Source organism: Idiotropiscis lumnitzeri, chromosome 6, assembly GCF_059441095.1.
Source record: "Idiotropiscis lumnitzeri isolate Australia: NSW breed Sydney's pygmy pipehorse chromosome 6, RoL_Ilum_1.0, whole genome shotgun sequence".
Lineage (NCBI taxonomy): Eukaryota > Metazoa > Chordata > Actinopteri > Syngnathiformes > Syngnathidae > Idiotropiscis > Idiotropiscis lumnitzeri.
In genome coordinates this window covers 12,427,185-12,444,494 of record NC_142396.1, presented here as the reverse complement: position 1 = coordinate 12,444,494, position 17,310 = coordinate 12,427,185, and the positions used below count along the sequence as shown (strand labels likewise).

The 17,310-nt window shown below is 41.0% G+C and overlaps 2 protein-coding genes across 2 annotated transcripts; both read right to left on the bottom strand.

Annotated features, from left to right (window-relative positions):
• Positions 1–1,168: 1,168 nt before the first annotated feature.
• LOC148335295 (uncharacterized) lies at positions 1,169–4,378 on the bottom strand. The gene is made up of 3 exons (XM_088299116.1): positions 4,129–4,378; positions 3,842–3,942; positions 1,169–3,317 (listed from the first exon to the last, which is right to left on the bottom strand). Exons 1-3 carry the CDS (start codon positions 4,340–4,342, stop codon positions 2,910–2,912), a joined length of 723 nt encoding a protein of 240 aa, XP_088155242.1. The 5' UTR covers positions 4,343–4,378; the 3' UTR covers positions 1,169–2,909.
• A 5,391-nt stretch (positions 4,379–9,769) lies between these two features.
• On the bottom strand, positions 9,770–16,464 carry LOC148335294 (fibroblast growth factor 6-like). The gene is made up of 3 exons (XM_088298658.1): positions 15,922–16,464; positions 15,330–15,433; positions 9,770–11,379 (listed from the first exon to the last, which is right to left on the bottom strand). Exons 1-3 carry the CDS (start codon positions 16,268–16,270, stop codon positions 11,203–11,205), a joined length of 630 nt encoding a protein of 209 aa, XP_088154784.1. The 5' UTR covers positions 16,271–16,464; the 3' UTR covers positions 9,770–11,202.
• Positions 16,465–17,310: the final 846 nt, after the last annotated feature.

The window sequence follows — 17,310 nt, the reverse complement described above, 5'->3', positions numbered from 1 at the left end:
TTCAACTCCTATTCAACGTAATCAGTCTTGCTTGGTGCACAGAACAGAAGTCAAGCGTTATCAGGCCCGAGCCGATTTATTTTCTTATTGATCAAGTGTTATGTTACGCCCAGGACGTTTGTCCATATATGTTCTGTAAATGGTCAGCACCCTGCACCTGTTTCATGGCTTGATGATTTGCCCACCTTCATGTAACTTTTTATAGTGAGCACTGGCAGAGCAGGTTGGGGGGTGGGGTCAGGTTTGGCTTTCGACTACCTGAAATTTGCTTGGACCTCCCTTGCTGACACTCCAGATAATTGACTTCACGACAGCCATGCTGTTTTGCAGTACTGCAGTTGTTTCATTTCTCTTAGCACACAAAATATCCATCCATCCACCATCTAAGCCGCATCTCAGTAGTCAACTCATAGTTACAAAAAATAAATAAATTAATTAAACATTCAAATAAAGTGAGCATCTTGAATGCCAGAACCCCAATATGCCATAAAGCAGTGCCAATGTGAAGGAATGGCACAACCGAATGTTGTCATATTATTTGCATTTCACCTCAAATAATTTAACATTTCAAACTTTGTTTTATCAAAATGCTCAAAGATGTTGACAGGAAGAGGATACTTAAAACGGATTTAATGAACACAAAATCTATTTTTCTTTTTTTCATGAATGAAAAATGAAACAATTATGAGAATACGAGACTGCTGACTGAATAACGCGTAAATGTGAGTACTGTGTGCGCGCGTGCGTGTATACATGCCCGCTCACGATTTTATTCAACACAAGAATGTATGTTTATTTTTATTTTTGTGTTTACAAGTTTTGTTTAGCGGAAGATAAACTTGTCCAGACCATGAATAAAAGTCGAGCTCCTCCACTGAAAATAAGGCAGCGTCATCATTCTATCACCGACCGCGCTGTTGTTCATTGATGTGACCGTGCGGGTTGTGCTTCAGCTTCTATTGTTGGTCTTCAGATGGTTGAGGAGTTTACAAAAAAAAAAACGACACAGCCAAGCTCTCTGCTGCTGTAGACTTTTGTGGAAATAAGTGACTATTGCTATCAATTAACTGCAAATGACCAATTCAAGTTCAAACATTTGAAACGTATGAAAACAACTCGACATCAACACCTAAATCATTGAAAAAGTAACTTTTTATTAATCCACATGACAATTTACAAAAAAACAACTATATAAATAATAACACGCGGTCATAAAAATGGCTCCTCTACCGTAATCAGAAAAATAAATACCTTTATCGTTTGTATGACTCGGTGTCCGGCACCTGACATAAATGACTGCAAACACACTGGCCGATTACGATGAATTCAACATGAAGCATTTCAAAAATCAACACATATAGAAATCGGCACAATTACTTCCAAAGATGTTACATTTCTCATACGCTCAATAAACATTGCCACATGGGTTAAAGTTTAACTGACAAAAAAAAAAGGTTCAAGGAGCTGCGCGCTTACCTAAAACGGACTCATGACGTCATCTAATGTTTTCACACGACCCCACTGTTGCGAGCTAACACGTTCTTGTCCCTGCATGATCGTCATTACAGAACTACATTTGGCAAAATTGGAGCTATATTGTATCAGCAAATGCTTCAATTGTACTTGTGACAATTGGACTACTTTGCAAACGGATGACAGGTGTGTGTGAGATTGCCCTCGTTGGTGTTAGGGGTTCATTTGGGACTCCACCTAAATTTTAGAAATTTTTTAAAAAAGCCTTGAAAACCAAGATCTGAGTGTACTTCACAAGACCTCATTCAGCGAGCATCAAAGAATTAAGTCTGAAATGTTTCATCCAAAAGAAGGACCTGCCTCAACAAAGGTGTTCCATAAAAGTATACGGTCCCCTCCAAAAGTATTGGAACAGCCAAAAATTTCTTTTTGTTGTATACTAAAGACATTAGGGTTTCAGATCAAAAGATGAATATCAGATAAAAGTTCAGAATTTTACCTCTTATTTCACAGTAATTACATGTATTCTTTTTTTGGGGGGGGGGGCATAACCCTTACTTGCAATAATTGCCTCAAGCTTGTGACATACTGACTTCACCAGACTGCCGCATTCTTCATTTGAAATGCTTTTCCAGGTCTTTACTGCAGCCTCGTTCAGTTCTTGTTTCTGGGGGTTTCCCCCTCCAAATGGAGGCTCTATTGGGTTAAAGTCCGGTGATTGACTCGGCCAGCCTAAGACCTTCCACATTTTTCCCCCCCTGATGAAGTCCTTTGCTGTGTTGGCAGTGTGTTTTGGGACATTATCTTGTTGTGTCTCCTGATTAGTTTGGACACATTTTTCTGTGAATTGCCAGACAAAATGGTTTTGTAGACTTTAGGATTGTGTGGGTGGCTTCAAACAATAAGTCCACTGTACTGAGTTGTTCAATATATGTACATGTAACGTAAAAACCATGAAATAACAGCTGGAATTCTGAACTTTTGTCTCATATTTATCTTTTGATCTTAAACAAATGCCAAATGCCTTGGGGTATACAACGAAAACAAATGAATTGACCTTGCTGTTCCGATCATTTTCGAGGGGACTGTTTATCAAGTTAGGTCACCTAGCAGACTCGAGTGTCAACATTAACATCACTCACATTTTTTCATTCTAAATTGCTTAACTTCTTTTTACACTTGCGTTACAAGAGAAATTGAGATGCATGGGGCGCATCTTCGTCATTTGTAATGTCTTTAAAAAATTATTTTTTAAAAATGTCTTTTTAATAGCAGTAATTCACTTAACAACATGGTAAAACATCTGCCTGAAAATTAGCAAACGTTTTATGTCATTATGGAAAAAGTCATTCTGACCCATCTCCGGGAACCGACCGTGTTCATGCTTAGGCCTTCCAGTGTACATTCTTTAAACTTAAAACACACTTTCCATGAAGTCAGTCTTGTTCCGCTCGGTCTGCTATGTTGGTCTTGACGGGACTCACAGGCCCGTTTGCATGTAAGACCTTTAAGGGGTCGTCGTCGCTAGAGGAGATGGTCTCTTTTGAGACAGCTCCCGTCTGGTCTGGTTCCGGCTGGCCGTGATCCGAATCTTTATGATCCTTGACGGAATGAGAAGGATGCAACTCGGACCTTAAAGGGTCAGATGGGTTCACCTCCTCGCTCCTTCTATGTCTCCTCACCAAGCGGGCCAGGAAGCACTTTGGTGAGATGGAAGACAGCCCCAATGACTCAGGGTGAGAAAGTTGAAGCTGACTTCGATTTGGGGAGTAAATCACACCACGCTGGTTTGCAATGATCAAGCCAATGCGGCTGAAGAGACAGTCTCTCCTGTTCTTTTGCCTCTGTTTGGTAAGAAAAGAACAACAATGTGCTATACAGTGTTTCCCCTCAGTATTGTGGTTTGTCATTAGTGCATCCGCTATATTACACAATTTGTCGACTGAAAAGGACGCCACAGTGCCAAATGGCTCATCTTGCCAACGTCACATGACCAAACTCAGAAAACAGTTGCGCTGTGACATTTGTTACCTGAGCCCTTAGGCACTATGATGTCATTTTCAGTCGACAGCAAGCCATAGAATATGGCGTAATGGCTGCCACTTAAGAAAAATAATAATAATAATAATAATTCAATAAACCAGAATACAGTGTTTAGGCTAGTAGGGACGCATGGAAACATATTTAAAAAACATTTTTGACTTGACTTCCCCATTAAAAAAAAAAAAAAGAAACATTTGTAAAAGTACAAGCAAATGACTGGCGACAATTTGGTGAACATTTGGCACCTTGAATGAACCCTGACCTGAACATGCATTTTTTTTACGGTCGCCAACAGTTGTTTTCAGTCAAAGCAAAAATTACTCACAAAGTTGTACTGCTCCCCCTCCGAGTCCATGCACACAAAACGCTTTCTTCTCAGGTCAAATACGGACACATAATTGCCCTTGAGTGTCTCTACTGGACGAACTGCAAGAATTTCAGGCAAAATCTCAATATACGTAAGTCTTGGTCAGTTTAAATACAATTCAAATTAGTGAATAGTCTTCACATTTAGAGAGGCAAGTTTTTTCAGAACTTGAATTAATTCAGTCTACTCCTACATGAAGCAGCTTAGTTTATAAGAATCCAAACATGGCGTAGTTGTGGACTCACCCAGAAAGTGGCCAAGAAAATGTTTCCTCATGGATCCAGCGTTTTGCAGCATGTAATGTGTCCTCCTGGCTGGCGTATCTGCATGCGATCCTGAGCTCAAGATCAATCTCTGCTGAAGCTCCTCTGGGTCCTTCAACGTCGACTTACAATCCACGGGTAAAGACACATGGGCGGCAATCAGGAGGAAGGGGAAGAAAGCCACTTGCATGGTCATTGAGGAAAGGCGCGCTCTCCTTACCAAAGCAGAGCGAGCGCCGTTGGTTCGTGTGTGAGCAACTCTCTGAAGGAGGAGAAAGTCCAGCGGGTCTATTTAAACACACGGTCGATGAACCGACTAACTCATTTATCCAAATGACACAAAGCCTTGCTGTTTGTCAGTGGTTTATGGTTGCCTTTGTGGAATTTCTGCAAGCTTTAACTGGCAGCGTAACAAGGAATGCCTCAGCCTCTTTGGATACTAAAATACATGATTTGCCTAGACGGCCAACTGTGTAAACTGAGAGCGCACCACAGAGGAGAAGCGGTGTCCTGCATTAGCCACACCATCATCATCCACACAGTCATCTTTGTAATTGGCACTCTCTAATAAGTGGTCATTTTGTCATGTAATTAAAAAAAAAAAATAATAATAATATATATATATATATATATATATTATTTATTTCTTTATTTGTTTATTTATTTCTTTATTTATTTATTTATTAAGACAAATAGTTTGGGAAGTGGATTTCTACAACTTGTCAGCTCTGCTATGGGCTTTTCTCATCATTTTCACAAATTTCACCTCGTTTGCCTTTCTAAACCTCAGTGTATTTATTCAACTGTCTAAAAATGGGCAAGTAAACACAATTTATATTGGTGCAGAATCCCGGAGTGGGACTGAACATCACCCTGTGCGCAAAGCATTAAGAGACAAGATGGGAATGTCATGTTTGAAATTTGAGAAAAGAAGAAACTGATGACAAACTTGTCCTTGCATCTTTTATCGAAGTTAAAAACTTTTTTTTTTTAAACACAAAATATATATAATTTCTATCAAATTAAATACACGATGCCATTTATTTTCTGAGTGAACAGTTATCAAATGTTTCTAAAGTATGTCAAACATAGAAACTTGAAGACATCACAACAGCTTTTACAAAATCTCTTTTATTATCATTTCAGGAATACAGTTGACTGCTGTGCACAGCACATACGTACAAAAATAAAAGGAAACCCATTTGTAATATAGTTTTTTTTTTTTACTTACTCGCCATCATATTATTTTTTTCAGAAACAAATGATTGAAGAAGTCTGTTGTTTCAAACTAATTTACAATCATTTCAATAATCGGAACTAAGGCAGAAGGTGAGGTATATGTTCCAAAAGAGGAGGGGGACTCAAGAGGAAGCACTCTCCCCTCAGTGCAGGAATAGGAAACTGAAAGGAAAACATAAAGGCTGCTGGCACACAGGGACACACGCACGCGCGCGCACGCGCGCGCACACACGCGCGCACACACCTACAGACACGCACACTGAGCACAGATCCACTCACTTGAGATCCCTGTGAACCAACATACATCTTTAAAAGCAGCTGATGGTCAGCAAAATGACATGGGTGCATATTCAAAAGGGATCATTCCGAATTCCGTGTGCATAATAGGTAATTAAAAAAGTGGGAGTTGATTGACAGGGGATGTTTTTTTCTCACCATATAAATACTTCTCTGAGTTACACCAACACTAAACCAGAAGTCTGCCTCAAAACATCATGCAACATACTTTCTTGTCCTTTAAGACACCCCACAAAGTTGCATTTGACGCAACAGCATCGCTAATAATAAAATATTGTCTTGCTATTGCCAGTTTGCAACTCCAACCGCCTCGTGTTGTGTTAACACCCAATAATAGACCAGGGATGGCAAAACAACATAAAGCAATTCACACAATATTGCCTTCAAAAACAAATAATTTGAAATGCGTCAATTTGACTTGTTTGCCCGGAACTCATCCCCTATTGAAAAAAGATTGCACTGCATATAATAATTCATCCTCATTTTAGTAGTTTTGCCCAAAATGTTACTCCCACAAAATCATTCCAGGGGGAAAAAAAACTAAATTATTTTCTGATCCTTCATCATGTATTAAAATTAAAAATACAATATTGATGGTGCTAGAACCAAAATATAGCTTCATTAGCCGTGATAATGCTCACAGCATAACATCCTCAGCCTTTCTTATAATCACAGTATTCATAATGTTTAACCAACCAACCCTTCTGGAAGCATTTGATTCTTTTTGCTACTTACAGTGCATCCCACTTACACTTGTGCACCCCACCCCCACCGACCCTTTTCGGGCTCACGATGTCCTGTTATTCCTGACTCAAGGTCAATTGATATGGCCTCTACTGTCACTGTGGCTGCAAACCAACAACTCGTGCATGCGCTGGCATGGCCGCACTCGCCATCCAGGTGCCACGCACTCATCTCAGTTACTAAACATGATCGGAAGCCTGTGGGGCCCCCAAATGCACCGCCCACAGCACGTTACAGTTAAGAGTGTATGAGGTAAACGGTAACAACATTTCTATATTAAAAAAATAATAAGAATGAAAAAAAATACTCCACCAAGCTAGCCTTAGTGGTACTTTGCTACATGCAGAAAATTGCAAAACATTTCAAATGAATTGAGTAGTACAGTAGAACCCCTGAAGTTTAACAAAATTCCCGACAAGCTCCAGTTTTGGCTGATTTCAGAAAAAAAAAAATAAAGAAGAAAATCAGACCATAATTAATAATAATAATAATATTCCCTTTATTAGTCCCACAATGGGGAAATTCGAGATTCGAACCCAGGTCTCCTGGGGAGACTGGGTCCTGAATGCGGCGCCTTAGACCACTCGGCCATCCTGGCAGCCTGTACAGATAATGTTTTAACATTCTAAACTGTCTTAGAAGTGTCAAAATCAGTTGACCAGTCTTAACGGTAAATATTTACAAAACAAATGAAATGACTGAGCATGCCATTGCCTTGCATAAAAATGCCTGATTTACACGTTATTCTTTTTCAAGAACACAACATCGCATTTCCTCATGTAGCGACAACAAGGTTGTGTTAGGAAACACACCCGATCCACTAGTGCTGTTCAAATGTCTGCTGACGACAGTTTGTGCCTTCAGTGTATCCCACAATGCATCGTGAAAAGAGGTGAACATAAGCTATATATATCCCGTGATGCAACTGCTCCGACACTGAAAAAAGATCCAGGGTATTATTTTGATTTTCAGATAAATTCATGAGGTGGCATGAAAATATTTAATTTAAACATAGCAAACTTTTGCAAAATTTTCAAAATACAGTTTAAAACAATGTTTTTAAAACTTGCTCATTCAATATTTATCGCGGAAAGTCCTCTGTCAGCGTACACGTCAGTCCACATAATTAATGGACACCCTGAGTAGAGTTTTAGAACTACAGTGTTCCCTCGCCACTTCGCGCTTCACATTTTAGCGGCTTCAGTGATTTTCCGAAATATTCAAAGAAAAAAATACATATTGGCTGCGCATCATTGCACCCTCAGTCAGAAACTACTCTTGTTGTATCGTGCCGGTCTTATCCACGTTAATAAACGAACGTCTGGCAGCTGTGAGCGGAGCGCGCTCAGCCATCCACAGGCTTACTTTAACTAGTTGATGTTATTGTGCAAAGTGAAAGTTAAGCCATGACTTCTTCTGGCGACAGAGCGCCTTCTTCATAGTTTTAAAAGTGCATTAATCCACCAGGATTGTATCTTTGGCTAAAACGCACCGCCGAATTCAAGTTAAAATAAGCCAATTTTAGCATAAAAATGACAACTTCAATGTAATTATTAGCCAACGTTCTGGCAGCGGACAATTTCAACGGAACGAACGAACGATGCCTTATAGATCACCTCTCACAGTTTGCTTCTTAGTATTTTTTCTTCATTTAGCATTTTTAAAGTTAAATTTGTTGCGTAAGTAGAAGTTTGGGAACCATGTTGGTGGGGTTACAACGGCGTAGTACAGGTGTAAATCTCCCCTTTCTCCCAAATCAAATTAAAAAATTAAAATTCATACAAAAAGTCAATCTATTTTGCATTTTTTAAATTTTTGCAGGGGGTTTCGGTCTCCATTAACCGCGAAAAACGAGGGATTACTGTAGTTTTCATTTGACATGATGAGTAAACTATATAGTCCACTACAGTCGACCCCAGCCAATCCCACCCGAAAATCAAAACCAAAAAAAAATTCAAATATTTTGAAAAATACTGTATTGAAATAAATAAATAAATAAATAAATCGACTGTCAATAAAAAATCCTCATAAATTGATGGAATGAGTGAATGAAACAAACAGCCCTGGCGTTTGCCATAGAGGAATAGGCATCTAATATGAGTAAGAGGTTCATTAATGATTGTATTATTCGTAAATAAGTTGAATATATCAAATGAAAAGAAAATGAATATCATGGCGAAAATGCAGAGGAATGACAAAAAAAAAAGTAAGCAAGCTCAAAAGAGGTAGACTGCATGGAACTAATCTAAATGTATGTGCTTCTTTGGAACATAACCTGGAGTGAGCACAGAACCGACAAAAACAAATCTACAGAAAATCCTTGTCCATACAAAAGGCAAGATCATCAGTAATACTGGACAAGGAACTTGTTTATTAAGACTCCACACTTTCCTTCATCTTAACACCGATACGTGGCCTGAATTTGAGCATTTATACCCTCCTTTCTGAGTAAAGTCAGGAAAGGCTCAATGATCTGATGTCGCTAAAGATTATTCTGCCCGATGATTCTGTGGTGTGCTAATAGTGAATTTTCCTCCCCGATATGCTCCAGACATGGTCAAGTCAGGATTTATCGACGGTTAGCCTGTTCAATATTTAGGATTGCAAATTATTATGTGCGTGTGTGCGCACACTCAACACCAAATTAGGCCGAGCCACGGCCTCTTTGATTCTCCAGAGGAAAATCAATTGGGGGCGAGAACGTTATTAGGGCTGTCACAGTCAAATGTGTTGAGAATATGTTATATCGATTACTCAAACAATTGGAAAACATTTAATTTTCCATGAAAGTGTATTATAAAACCATCGTTATGTGGGAGGTCAGTCGCATTTAAACAAAAAAACAACAACTGTTGAGCTGTTAACATGTAACAAGTGTTGCAGTTCGCAACAGACTTTGCAACCAAGTCTAAATCAGTTTAAGCGTTAATGCTGAATGTAAACAATCGTGTCTGGACTAATTTACACCTTTTAACCAAGATGCCTATTTGAGGAGGGGCATTAAATGTGATTAATTAAGAAACAGCGTATATTCTAGTGGAGGCCACTATTTGTGGAAATACAGCATTAGTAACTTTTTTTGGGGCCTTATTGTTCCACGCAGCTTTTCCTTGTCTGTTCGGTGGCAATTGGAATCCACATCAGAAAAATATTTTTTAAAAAAACACATTTATGAAATTTGAGCTCTGTCCCATATATATATATATATATATATATATATATACTATACTTTTTAACTTTATAGTACTTCAGAGGTTCCACTGTACATCAAACCTAACATTAATTGTAGCGCATTTCAAAACGGTCTTGATGAGTCATGACATCCTCATCTCATTGCCTCATAGAACAAGGTCGCAACAAGAAAACAACTAAACGTCAGTAACCCGAGACCGAGACCGAGACGTCAGCACCTATAGCCTTAGTACACAAGTGGCTTGGGTGGGTGGGGCCCGCAGCGTTCGTCCACATTACTCACATTGTTCAATCAACAACGGCGGCCACGTGCAGAGGCCCTTAAAAGCCCAACTCTGAGCATCACCGCTGTCGTGGCCTTTGCCCCGGCCCATCGCCACATTACAGTATGTCAAAATGTTGCATTCAAGTAAAGTATGCTACAAAGTCACTGACCAACTTGCATAAATATTCATATTTCATCCATAATAATGACAAATGTAAATCTAAATGGGAGAGACTGGCGTACCTGAAGTGTAGAATCCTGAAGTCCCTCAAAGCGGACCCTCATTGACAGTGAACTGACTCATCAACAGTAGCATCCACACTATTTCCTGCATAAAGGCCTTCAAACGCCAAACCGAAAGAGATCCCTTTGTCACGTTTTGTCTTAATGTCAGACGGCACCCGAATACGTAGAACCAAAGTGAGAAAAATTTTCCGTTCATACTTGGATGACAATAGCATGTCCACAAACACTTTTGCTAACCAAATTTCAGGATTGTCAAAGCTCCCTCCGGGGCCCGAGTGCTTGCATTCAAATTTTTTGGTGTGAACAAAAAGGCTCGGCTGCGTCATGTGCAGCGCACAGTCACAATTCACTTCCTTTATCAAATTCCCGGAGGGAACATCATGTGGCCCTGCTGGAATGGAGCTCAAGTCCAGCGGTGGCGCGTCTGACTTGTGGAGTGATGACTTGTCTTTCATTCCTATTTCTGACTTAAGCACCGGCATTACTTGCATGCAAAGGGAAGGAAGAGGTGGGTAAGGGTTGTGGGGCCGCAATCGGAATTCAAGGCACCGCTACCTCATGACAAAGCAAGAACAACCACCGCCATATTTGCAAGTGCTCAAGTTGCCCTGTCAAGAGACAATATCCAACAAACCGAGATGTTGCACAACAAAAACATGTTCACAGGCAATTTGTTTTCCTCAGTAGAAGTTCCATGCATGTATATTTTTCTGAATTCTGGGTGCTTTGAGGTAATACAATGATCATATGACAGGGCAAGCGCGCCACCGACTTCAACGAGCACCCGTACAGTAGAATGAAGAGACCACTAAAGCCTCTCTCTCTTTCTCTCCAACACAAATTGGTAGAAATCCCCAAAAAGCAGCAAAGAAAGGCATCTCATCATTTTTAATACAAAGTAAGCTACCCAAATATACATATAAAGGCTGAATAAATACTATTGGATATTCTCTCTATGACAGTCCGTGGTGGGCTTCTATGGATGGACAGTATGGATCGGGTATTGAAGTTACCTGGGAAAGAATCCACATGTGCAAATAAGAGTGTTATTGCCAGTCTTTGCTCGGGGGAGGTCATATTCGGGGTAGGAAGTGCGTCACAGTCATGGCAGTGGTGGCCTTGTTGCCCCGCTTGACGCGGCCGTGCTTGCTGAGCGCCACGAAGGAGCCTCTGTACGCCAGCGACTCGTAGGCGTTGTAGTTGTTGGGGAGCATCCGCTCTCGGAACTTGCACTCGTCATGGAAGACTGTCTGGAGAAGACACACGTGGCAAAATTATTTTCACAAGCTCTATTGCGACCTCATTCATAGATTTTAAAATATGTTGGATTGTTTATGACGTAACATTCTAATTTTTTGACAAGGTGAATTTGGGGTTTTTATTACCTGTATATTAAAATCAAAACTGGCCACAATGACGTGACGATTTCAAGATTCCTTTTGGCATTTTTTCTCTCACTCGCTGTGTCTCCAGCCAACATCCTCAGACTCATTAATATTTTGAATCAGACGGAATGCCTCATCTACTCTATAAGATTTTTTTAGTTTTTTTTTTTTTAATAGATCGTAACCAGCAGCGTTTATTAATGCAGCCGCTGGTTGCTATGGAAACCTGGCAGCGCTGTCCCAAGCACAATTAATTAGTGCCATCAACTTGACTATCAGGCCGTCGTTAAAGGAGTTACGACTCACAACTATTTTTAGATTGCTTAATACCATCAAAATGCACCATGGGAGTGAAATATATACAGAATTAAAAGTCAAGAGGCCAGGAGCATCATCAATCTACAAATGCAGAGAAATAACACATCAAATTTTGAAAGCCATCTAAATGCCGGTTCTTGTGGTAGATATTAAGGTGAAAGCATCAGAGGAAGCGTTATTGATTCAATCAAATATTTTTTGCCTGTGGTTATCGTGTTAGGATTACACAACGGAGGAGGGATGAGCAAGAAGACATTACATTCTAGTGCAAATCCAAATAAAAGCAAATCGTTTCACATTTTCCATTTTTATAATGGAATTGTTTCGTCACACACCTCAGCGTAAGCAGAATATCCCGAGTCCAAGGAAGCAGCTTGCAAAGTAAACCGGCAATATACAAAAATTTTTTGCACATGGCTCTTTGCCAATGTTTTTACTTTTGTTCAGTAAATGTATTTGGTCTTTTTACATTTGGGGTCACAACAGAAGCATCCGTCCAGCCCCACAATAAATAAAAAGCGCTGTCCCAGCCATTTGTCTTTAGTCAATGTTCATACACCCGAAGTCAGCCAAGCGACTCAACATAAAAACAGACATTTAGGTTGATGTGTGACTTCACAATCAAGGCCATTCCTTTACATTTACTACAAATCGCAGCAGCAACACACGAGGCAGGTAAAAATGCCATGTTGCGGAGTTGACATGAAATGCAAAATACACCCAGGACTGGTCACCAGTCATTCGCGGGGCTCATAGACAGACAGACAAGCTTTCACAATCAAAATGAGAAATTTGTCACCAAGTGGAAAATGAAGGCACACAGCTTACAGAAATGCAAGTGAACCACAATACCATTAGTTACTCCAGTGCAGGACTTCTTTTTTTTTTTGTAGGAATTCCTACTAAGCTTGAACGACAACACACTTCCTGTTTTAGTCATAAACTAACGCGCTGGCACAGTTGGAACTATGAAAAAAGTGGTCCATTTTCACACAAAAGGTAATGGAAATAAATGACTAACATTTTCCCAGAGTATGATAGCCAGTTGTGAAATTCAAAGAGACGCAAATGTGTTGAACTATTGAACAAGTGCTAATATTGTCATAAATAAATGTTTAATTTGCCTTAATTTGGTCATTTTTTTGTGCTACTTAGACACTTAGAGGCAGAATATAATTCCGGTCCTGGCTCAACCACACTTGCTGGGCTGATTCACTGAACAACTTTCAAGACAATCTCAATTTATGACATCAAGTCAAGTGGCCACAGACTTTTCATTAAATCGAAAAAAATTGCAAAGGAAATGTATGCTCCAAAGTAAACAAGAATATTTCCATAGTAGTTAAAAAATAAATAAATAAATCAGCCACAATTCATGCGGTGGAAGTTCCGCAGCGCTGACGAGTCAACATGGCGAATAAACAGCAGGCGAGCAAGCCGGCTGCCTCCATCAAAACCCATGTGGCTAAATTCAATCTCTTATCGGATCATCAGCACAGTGGCAAGCTAACACTTCATCACTCGAGAGGAGATACATTCTGCCTGTCAAGGATGTCAGCCCACAAGCCAAGCGGCCGCCACTAACGGGAACATATGTCATTGTCATCTCAGCGCCAATGACATCAAGGTTACTGCCGACATGCTCACAAATCTCTCCAACTCAAGTCAAGTACCTTTGACCATGTCCGAACGGTATGTCAAAAGAACACAAAAGGCGTCAGGTTAAGTGTTGGCTATATTGTGCAACCATCACACTATTCTGTTCAAGAAATACTCTCGCTCACCGGCACAATAAGGTGCTATGCAACTCTTCATTGTCACCTATGGACAATTTTGAATCTTCAGTGAACCCAACATGCGTGTTTTTGGAATGCGGGAAGAAGCCAGAGTAATCCCATGCAAGCACGACAAGAACTCAACACAGGAAGGCCAGAGCAGAGTTCAACCCCAAAACCTCAGAAGTGTGAGGCTGACGTGAAAACCACACGTCCACCGGACTGACCTCAACCAAAACATTCCAGGAAAAGATGCATAAATTTTAGGGGGGGGGGGGATAACCACGACCTCTGCATACCACATCTCAATCTGGGCATTTGTTTATTTTTTTTGTGTGTGCCTTTTTGGTGGCACTCCTAAATAGAAGCAGCCAAAACAATTGGTACTAAAAGACTAAATATAAAAACAATATGCAGTGGAAGAAGTAGTAAGTAAATTGGTTTCTATGTTTTACTTTTAACAGTGATTAAAGTTTTTCACACCTGAGTGAATTGTGAAGAAAATTGAAATCATATTACATTAGGCACAGGTAATGAGGGTTAGTTCTATTTTCATTAAACGGGTCAACAATTTAAAAAAAAAAAATAATTTAAATCACAGAAGCAAGTAAACGTCTCTAGATTATTTTTTGCACATATTCTGAATAAACCTTCGTTTTTTCACTTCTTCAACACATCAGCTTTTTATATTAATGGTAATAATAATAACAATCCATCCATACTGGCTTAGCAACAGGATTTTTTTCTGAAACGTCATAGCTACAAATTACAGCACATGATAAAATCTGTATTGCGCAATCTCTGAGAGGCCAAATTTAAACCAAAAGAAAATCTCAAAAACCTGCTGTGCTAGGAAAAAAGTAAACAGTTTTAGATTAGCATGTCAAACCTACATTTAAGGACACAAAAAGCCATTTCTGGGTTTTTTTTAATCCATAAATGTAGGCGTCCAAGAAATTTTGCAATAAAGGGGTTGCACTGCTGCAAATGATGACCAAGTTATGTTTAAAGCGGTCAGTTAGCGACCAACTCGTGAACTGCGTCTTTATGGGACCCACTTATAAAACTGTAATTATAGCACATAGTAATGGCGTGACACCTATAAAATATTGCTGTTAATAGTTTTGTAGGTGCTCATCAGCTGTCTAGAAAATAAATACTGACTAATAAACCCTAAATCACTTTGGACAGATGGCCTTCAAAACTACAATAATTGAAATACTCAAAGGTAGAACAAAGCTGCAGGTTGTTTTAAGGACACTCCTAGCAATAAAGTTCGGAGGTTAGGGGTTCGAAACTCAGCTCTGGCCTTCAGGTGCGCATTTTGTCGCTGTGCTTGGTTCATGAAATACTCTAAATTGTCGTTTTGTATGATTGGCCGGACCTGTCTTGTAATCTGGTCAAACGTCAGACGGGACAGCTCCAGAATGTTAAGATTATTAATTAGATTGCAGTTTTATATTATTTTTAGACTGCAATTTGCATGCACGTGGCCTGAACTTGACACCGAGTTTGTGCTTTGTCATTATAAACTAAAATTATTAGGAGGCAACTGGGCACAGATGCAATGTACAGTTTAGTAAGTGGGCCCAATAGAAAAGTTCTTGCTGTCAAATATTCGCTAATGTGTCAATCTTATTGACTCACGCACATTTATCACCAGCCCTTGTAGAACCATTTACACGTTATTTCGGTGGAAATAAAACGGGGGTGCATACCTACCGTCCCATATAACCTCCCTCGTCTGTTCATGGCGACATACAAGTCACTCTTGACTCCATACAGGCTCACCACTCCTCTCTCCACCGTGGAGATCTCAATGAGACCTGAAATCATAAATAATTTCAGGCGTTCTTTTTTTCCCTTTAAATATAATTGTGATTAGGATTTCGCATGCATTGTGCCCCCTTCTCTGCGCTTATGGGTGTAACCTTGCAGAGTGACGACTCTTTGTTCCGCATCCTTCACATCCGATCACATGCAAGCACGTTCATTTATTTATTTATTTGGTTCGTGTGTGTGCGTGTGTGTGCGTGTGTGTGGCGGGATTGCGCCATATTGCGTGGTCGTGCTGGGCTCCACGGACACCGGCCCGCCCTAGCTGGCCCGCAGCGTAAAAATAAGTTGTGTCTAAAACCGTCCATACATTCATGTCATGCTCGGGGAGGTGGGGAGGAAGAGCAAGGGAGGGGAAGGGAAAGGAGGGGAGGGGAGTGGGGGGCGATCGCTAGATGCTGTTTGTTTTTTAATAGAATTGTCTTTGCGCCCCAACTGAGATGACACACGATCATGCAAATGACACGGAAGAACTCACTGTACTGGTTCTCGTGGTGGACACCATTGATCATGCCGTCGGGGAGGATCTGGAGGTGGAAGCCGATGCCCACGTTGCAGTAGAGCCTCCGCACTCTCTTGATGCCCAGCAGGTAGTCACTCTCCCAGTTGAGCTCCGGCTTCTCCCCGGAGATCCCGAGCACGGAGCGAGAGAAGAGCGTCTCCCAGTGCTTCTCCAACAGCAAGGTGCCATTCGTCCGGCCGCTCGGGAGCGGGTACGCCGACACGATGCCCAGCAGGAGGCTCAGGAGAACCGCCGCGGTCAGCGTCCAGTGCGGCGTGCCGGCCTCGCAGGACATACTGACGAGGAGCCTGTGAGCTCCGGCCATCCGGTTTACCTTCAGACCACGTGGTCCAAATTAATGAGCCTAAAAATACCGCTCTTCTTGTTTTTCTCCCTTCGGCATGCTGGCTGAGGGTTATTTCTGGAGCTGTGCAGGGCATGAAACGCAAGCCCCGGTGCAGAGGAGGAGAGGAGACGCTGGAGGTGATGGTGCTGGTGCTGCTGCTGGTGATTACCATGTTTTGCAGCTCCTACCTCCACGCCTCTCTCTCTCCCCCCCTCACGCACGCACTTGCTCTCTCTCCTGCTCCTCGACCAAAAACAAGAGTTGCAAGAAATAATCCGCCATGCACCAAAAAAGAGGGGGAAAAAGAAAGAAGGGAATCAGATGAGAGCCCCCTCTCAGGAGAGCCAGGGGATCCGCATCCTCCCTGGATCTGACTCCCAATGCAAGGCCCGAGATGGCCCTGATGGCAGCAGGAAAGCGCCTTCAATGTTTTGTCATTGGCCCACTAAGAGGGGGGAGTTGAGCGCTCCCTCAGGGCAGCACCCAAATTGGGTCGGTGGTCATATGTCTGTCAGGCCGCTTCCTTATTTAGAAAGAAGGTGTAAAAACAGTCCCACTTGTCACTGGAGAGCAATGACACGGCTCCTGCGGCGCCACTTTTTCTTCTGCACCCGTCAACAACTTGAGCAAACAAATCAATGGATGACATGGTCTACATCAGTGATTCCCAACCGAGAGAGCTAAATTCTCTTAGTTGGGTAAAATCATTTATTCACAACAAATGTGTATAATGTTTCATCAATCTACTCCAATGACATATAGTGACAAGCAGAATTTGTTCTTCCACTAGATGGCAATCAACCTCTGCACATACTGTGTGCCTTGCAATTAAAAAAAACCCATGTACAATAGAGCACAATAAAAGGTAGGGAAAACACAGCATCTGAAGTTTAAAGGTATAAGTCCTCCATTTGCATAAAAACTCTGAATCCCGCCACCCAGTTGTCGACTGCAGTATAAGTCCTAAAGTAACACATTATGATCTCAGCATGTTTCCCATGGTACATATGTAAGAGCTG

Coding starts and splice junctions, on each gene's coding strand:
- LOC148335295 (XM_088299116.1), bottom strand. CDS start 4,342: ATGACCATGCAAGTGGCTTTCTTCCCCTTCCTCCTGATTGCCGCCCAT. Junction 3,943..4,128: donor TTTTCTTGGCCACTTTCTGG/GTGAGTCCACAA, acceptor AAATTCTTGCAG/TTCGTCCAGTAGAGACACTC. Junction 3,318..3,841: donor AGGGGGAGCAGTACAACTTT/GTGAGTAATTTT, acceptor CTTACCAAACAG/AGGCAAAAGAACAGGAGAGA.
- LOC148335294 (XM_088298658.1), bottom strand. CDS start 16,270: ATGGCCGGAGCTCACAGGCTCCTCGTCAGTATGTCCTGCGAGGCCGGC. Junction 15,434..15,921: donor CCACCACGAGAACCAGTACA/GTGAGTTCTTCC, acceptor TTATGATTTCAG/GTCTCATTGAGATCTCCACG. Junction 11,380..15,329: donor GAGGGAGGTTATATGGGACG/GTAGGTATGCAC, acceptor TGTCTTCTCCAG/ACAGTCTTCCATGACGAGTG.